Source organism: Cebus imitator, unplaced genomic scaffold (genome assembly GCF_001604975.1).
Source record: "Cebus imitator isolate Cc_AM_T3 unplaced genomic scaffold, Cebus_imitator-1.0 Scaffold136, whole genome shotgun sequence".
NCBI classification, from domain to species: Eukaryota; Metazoa; Chordata; class Mammalia; order Primates; family Cebidae; genus Cebus; species Cebus imitator.
Window position 1 is genome coordinate 750,961 of NW_016107451.1, and position 4,891 is coordinate 755,851.

Genomic DNA, 4,891 nt, shown 5'->3' on the forward strand with positions numbered 1-4,891 from the left:
CTGAGGCAGGAGAATCATTTGAACCTGGGAGGCGGATGCTGCAGTGAGCTGAGATACCGCCACTGCACTCCAGCCTGGGCAGCAGAGCCAGACTTAGTCTCTCACACACACACACACACAAATACCCAAAACAACAACAACAACAACAACAACAAAACAAGACAACGTCTCTCTCTCTCCGTGTTGCCCAAGCTGGAATGCAGTGGTGCAATCATAGCTCACTGCGGCCTTGACCTCCTGGGCTCAAGTGATCCTCCTATCCCAGACTACAGAGTAGCTGGGACTATAGGCGTGCACCACCATGCCCAGCTAGTTATTTATTTTTTTTTATAGAGACTGGGTTTTGTAATATTTCCCAGGCTGGTCTCAAACTTCTGGCCTCCCACCTCAGCCTCCCAAAGCACTGGGATTGCAGGTATGAGTCACCATGCTTGGCCCCATAGTGATAGTTTTGAGTCCATTCTCCAAGTGCCACCCTCCACTGGCAAGGAGGGGCAGTTACATAGGTTCTGATCCTCAGGCCTGGGAACAGCACACAGAGACCCCCCACTCCAGCGCTAGCCTGGTTTACCAGCGAAACTTCCACACAGGGAAGTTTCTACTTGCAGAGGCCTACTGCACACCCAGCTTCCGGGCAGACAGGATTAGGAACAACCACAGCAAACACTCAACGAAGCATCCTTCTTGCCAGTCCTGGGAGTTTCGCCCCTCCCCTTGGGTAACAGGAATGGGATCTGGCTGGAAGTTTTCCCGGGTTTGCCCGTGGTGAGGTCTTGACCCAGTGATTCTTCAGTTCCATTTCTAAGGCTTTCCAGGAAGGCTCTGCTTTTTCCGTTTAAATGTCTGTATTCTAAGAAGTTCAGAGAAGCTATTGCCTAGGCCTGGCTCTCCTTGGTCATCCCCTAACCCTCCTCTGCCAAGAACAGTGGGCCAGTGTGGAGTCGAGGGGCCCAGTACACAAAGTCCCTGGGAACTAGGGAGCGTGGTGTCGCCGGCTGGTAATACAGTCTCCACAGACTTCACTGGGCTCCTGACCTCTCAGCACTCCCATTTCTCCGACAACAAAGCTGAATTCTGGACGTGGCTAGGGCAGTAGCAAGGCATAGTTTAAGTCTGGATCAACTTCAGACTAACACTGCATTTCAGAGCATTTTCCCACGGAGTGAGGGAGCCTGGCACATCAGCATGTCCAAAAAGGCAGAAGAGTGGTTTTGATTAGTATCTCCCTAGCTTTCCCTCCCCTCCGCCACAAGAATCTCTCAGGATTCCACCATGCCAGGCAATGGAAATGGCTTGCAGGCAGAGGAAAAAAGGCTGATAATCAATGCTTTCAAAGAACCTTGGTTTGAGCCCAAACTGGGATTTATCTCACCACTGAGCACCAATTTTGACAAAGCGTGAGTATTCCTCTATCTGTGGGCCTGAGATGCCGTGGCCTGACTTAGCCCAAAACTGCTGGAACCTCCCCTGCTCCTGTTCTCAGTGACTGCACTGAGCCCAAAGCAGAGGCAGCACGCTGGCAGAGGCTGGCAGAGGCCTTTCGTTTGGCCCACACATTTTTTTTAAAAAATGGGAATTAGCTGCCAGCATTTAAAAAGTAGGAAATTTCTTTTTCTTTTTCTTTTTTTTTTTTTTGAGATGGAGTTTTGCACTTGTTGCCCAGGCTGGAGATCTTGGCTCACTGCAACCTCCGCCTCTCGGATTCATGCAATTCTCCTGCCTCGGTCTCCTGAGTAGCTGGGATTACAGGTGCACGCCACCACGCCTGGCTAATTTTTGTATTTTTAGTAGAGATAGGGTTTCACCATTTTGGTCAGGCTGGTCTCAAACTGCTGACTTCAAATGATCCACCCACCTCGGCCTCCCAAAGTGCTGGGATTACAGGGGTGAGCCACCGCACTCAGCCCCTGTAGTCATTTTTTGTCTGGCCCCGTAAGCATTCAGTTTAGTATTGGTGGCGCTAAGGTACCTCCTGAGTACTGAAAGAACAGGGCTCCTCTTACTCCTGGGCAGTTTAGAAGCCTGGAAACTAGAGGGCCTGGTTCTATTTCAGCTACTGAAACTGACTGAAAGCAGGAAAATGATTCCTTTGGAGTTTGATAGCCCTGCCTCCTGGAAAGAGCCCTGGGCTTCCAGGCAGGAGACAAAAGTGAAAGCCCTACTACTCTCCAGGGGGCTCATGGACAGACTGGAGAGCTGACAGTTTCTTCTCACGCTAATGGCCTGAATGTGAGACACATACAGCGTTTCTCCTGCCTCAAGCCCCCTTTCCCTCATTCTCCCAGGGCTACCCACACATGGCGCCCATGCACAAGCTGTTTGCACCATTTGTTCTGTTTTCTCTAGTGTGTGTGCTTTGATGAAGCCTAGCACCAAGCTACACATAAGTGTGCTGCCAGAACAGCCCTTCTGGTGACAACAGACACTGGGAGTGTCACGGGAACACAGCACAGGTGGAAAGGAAGAGAATTCTCTTTTTTTTTTTTTCTGAGATGGAGTCTTGTTCTGTCACCCAGGCTGGAGTGCAGTGGCATGATCTTGGCTCACTGCAACTTCTGCCTCCCGGGTTCAAGCAATTCTCCTGCCTCAGCCTGTCAGTAGCGGGGATTACAGGCATGCGCCGCCACACCCAGTGAATTTTTGTATATTTTGTAGAGACGGGGTTTTGCCAAGTTGGCCAGGTGGGTCTCAATCTCCTGACCTCAGGTGATCCGCCCACCTCGGCCTCCCAAAGTGCTGGGATTATAGGTGTGAGCCACTGTACCCGGCCGAGAATTCTAATACTCTTCAAAGTTGCTTATCATAAGACTGGCATACTTTTTTTTCTAGAGCACAGGTTCTGCTGAGAAAAACCGAGGTCAGGCTATGTCTTGTAAACCTGGGAATCATTATTACATCATCTGGAAGAACTGGGAAAACCTTCCCAAAGGGACATGGTGGGAAGTCAAGTCCGACAAACCTACCTTCAGCCTCAACACCCAAAGAAGGAGAGACATTCTCTGAGCACTTGCAATGCCAAGAACAAATGAACATTTACCTGCATCATCTCATCCCCCCAACAATTCCTCCAGGTGGGAATCATCACCCTGCTTCTAGAGGAGCAAGCTGAGGGTGAGAGAAGTGAAGAAACTTGTCCAAGACGACTTAAAAGGCAGGGAACGAGGATTCAAGCCCCAGTCTGTCACTCAGACTCTGCTCACAGGCCGCCTCTCCCCAACTGCCCTTCCACATCTGTTTTCCTTCCTAACCCTTATCAAGTGATGAGTTATTACATGATGTATTTACTTGCGCATTTGGTTTCTGTCTGTCTCCCCAACAGAATGTGAGCTCCTGCAGCAGAAACTGTCCATCCCGTCACTGCCATTTCCTTACACGGTGAACACTGTCTGGCACCTGGGGAGCCCTCGCTGGGTGTCTGCCGCTGGATGATATCTGCTGCACCACACTGCCGTCAAAAAGCAGCCCTCATCTGTTCTTTCCTTCCTTTCCCTTCCACAAACCCCAGCGCCAACCTCAGAGGCCAAGGAACACCACAGAGAGAAAGCAAATGATTCCTTGTCCCTTCAGATGGGGAGTTTAGAAGAAGCTCAATTCCCAGAAATCCAAGAAAATTCTGTGTAGAGATAGGCTTGCTCCTGCAAAGGCAAAAGTCTTCCCTCAGAGGAGGAGGCAGTGGTTATGAGGGCCTCTCTCCTTTCGGAGGCTGGAAGGCTTAGCCGCCCCTCCTAGTCCGTGCTCAGGCTCTTGCATCCAGACATGCGCTTGGAATTAGGATGATAGAGCAACGTGGGTGGGATTAATCAGAACGTGAAAGTGGCACAGACAGCATCCAAACAGCACAAACCCCTCCCTGAAGTTAAAATAAAGATAAATCAGAACAGTGGTTCTTGAACTCAAATGGCCTAGGGCAGTGGCTCTAAAGGTGGGGTCCCCAGACCTGCTAGAATCAGAAACTCCAGGGTTGGGACCCAGAAATCTGCATTTTAACAAACGCTTCAGGTTACTGTGATGCACACTAAAATTGAGAATTACTAACCTGTGGAACTGAAAATATACTACCCTTGACCTCTGACGATCCTGACTTAGCAGGTTTGCAAATGGGGCCAAACAGGATTTCAAAAGCTTCCGGGTTAACTTGGACCTGCAGCCACATTTGAGAACTACTGCACCCGAGGACTCATCTTTTCCTGGTCCCAGGCCAGTGTCCTCCGCTCTAGCCCCGCCTCCCACCATCCTTCAGTTGCTCACTCACCACATAAAGCGATGATGTGGCTGCTGTCTTCATGCACAAACTTCCTGGTGACAGCCTCCTCCATGATTTGCTTCACCTGTGGACACAGGACAGCATCAATGATTTTATTATTATTTTTCCTTATCAAAGATCTTCCGGCAAATAAATAGTTTGGTTCTGCCCTCTGGTCTGAAGGTCACTTTCAGAGACGACAGGCAAGGGAGGTGTGGGGAAGCAAAGTTTATTCAGCACAGCCTTTTGGAGAGGAAAGCAGGAAAAGAGACGCCAGAAACCCACCGACCAATCAGTGCAGATGTTCCAGCCCAGGTGGAAGTGCCCTGCCTTGGAGAACAGGGACAGGATGCTGTTTGCTCATCTGTACTCAGCTGGAGAAAGACTTCTGGGCAGACATACTGTCCTTTAGAGACAAATCACCTAGATACGGCCTGTAGATAAACAACCAGCCCCTCCTTTTCTCCCTATTCTTGGAGGTTAGGGGTAGGTCTCATGCCTCAGGGACACCCTCTACGTGCTCAAAAGCCCAGGCTTCTTTCCATCTAGGGTGTAAATTTCTGTTTGGGGTTCCGACCTGGATGTAAAACTTTCCAAATACCTTGTAAGGTAAACAGTCATTTCTTTTTCTTTTTTTTTTTTTTTTTT

At 49.7% G+C, this 4,891-nt stretch overlaps 1 protein-coding gene across 4 annotated transcripts in view; it reads right to left on the reverse strand.

Annotated features, from left to right (window-relative positions):
* Window positions 1-4,891, reverse strand: part of SGSM2 (small G protein signaling modulator 2) — a 48,337-nt gene that overhangs the window by 36,076 nt on the left and 7,370 nt on the right. For all 4 annotated transcript variants that reach the window (XM_037743154.1, XM_037743155.1, XM_017541633.2 and 1 more), the window contains exon 2: window positions 4,253-4,328. In XM_037743154.1, coding sequence (XP_037599082.1) covers window positions 4,253-4,328 — 76 coding nt within the window. The remainder of the gene's footprint in view (window positions 1-4,252; window positions 4,329-4,891) is intronic.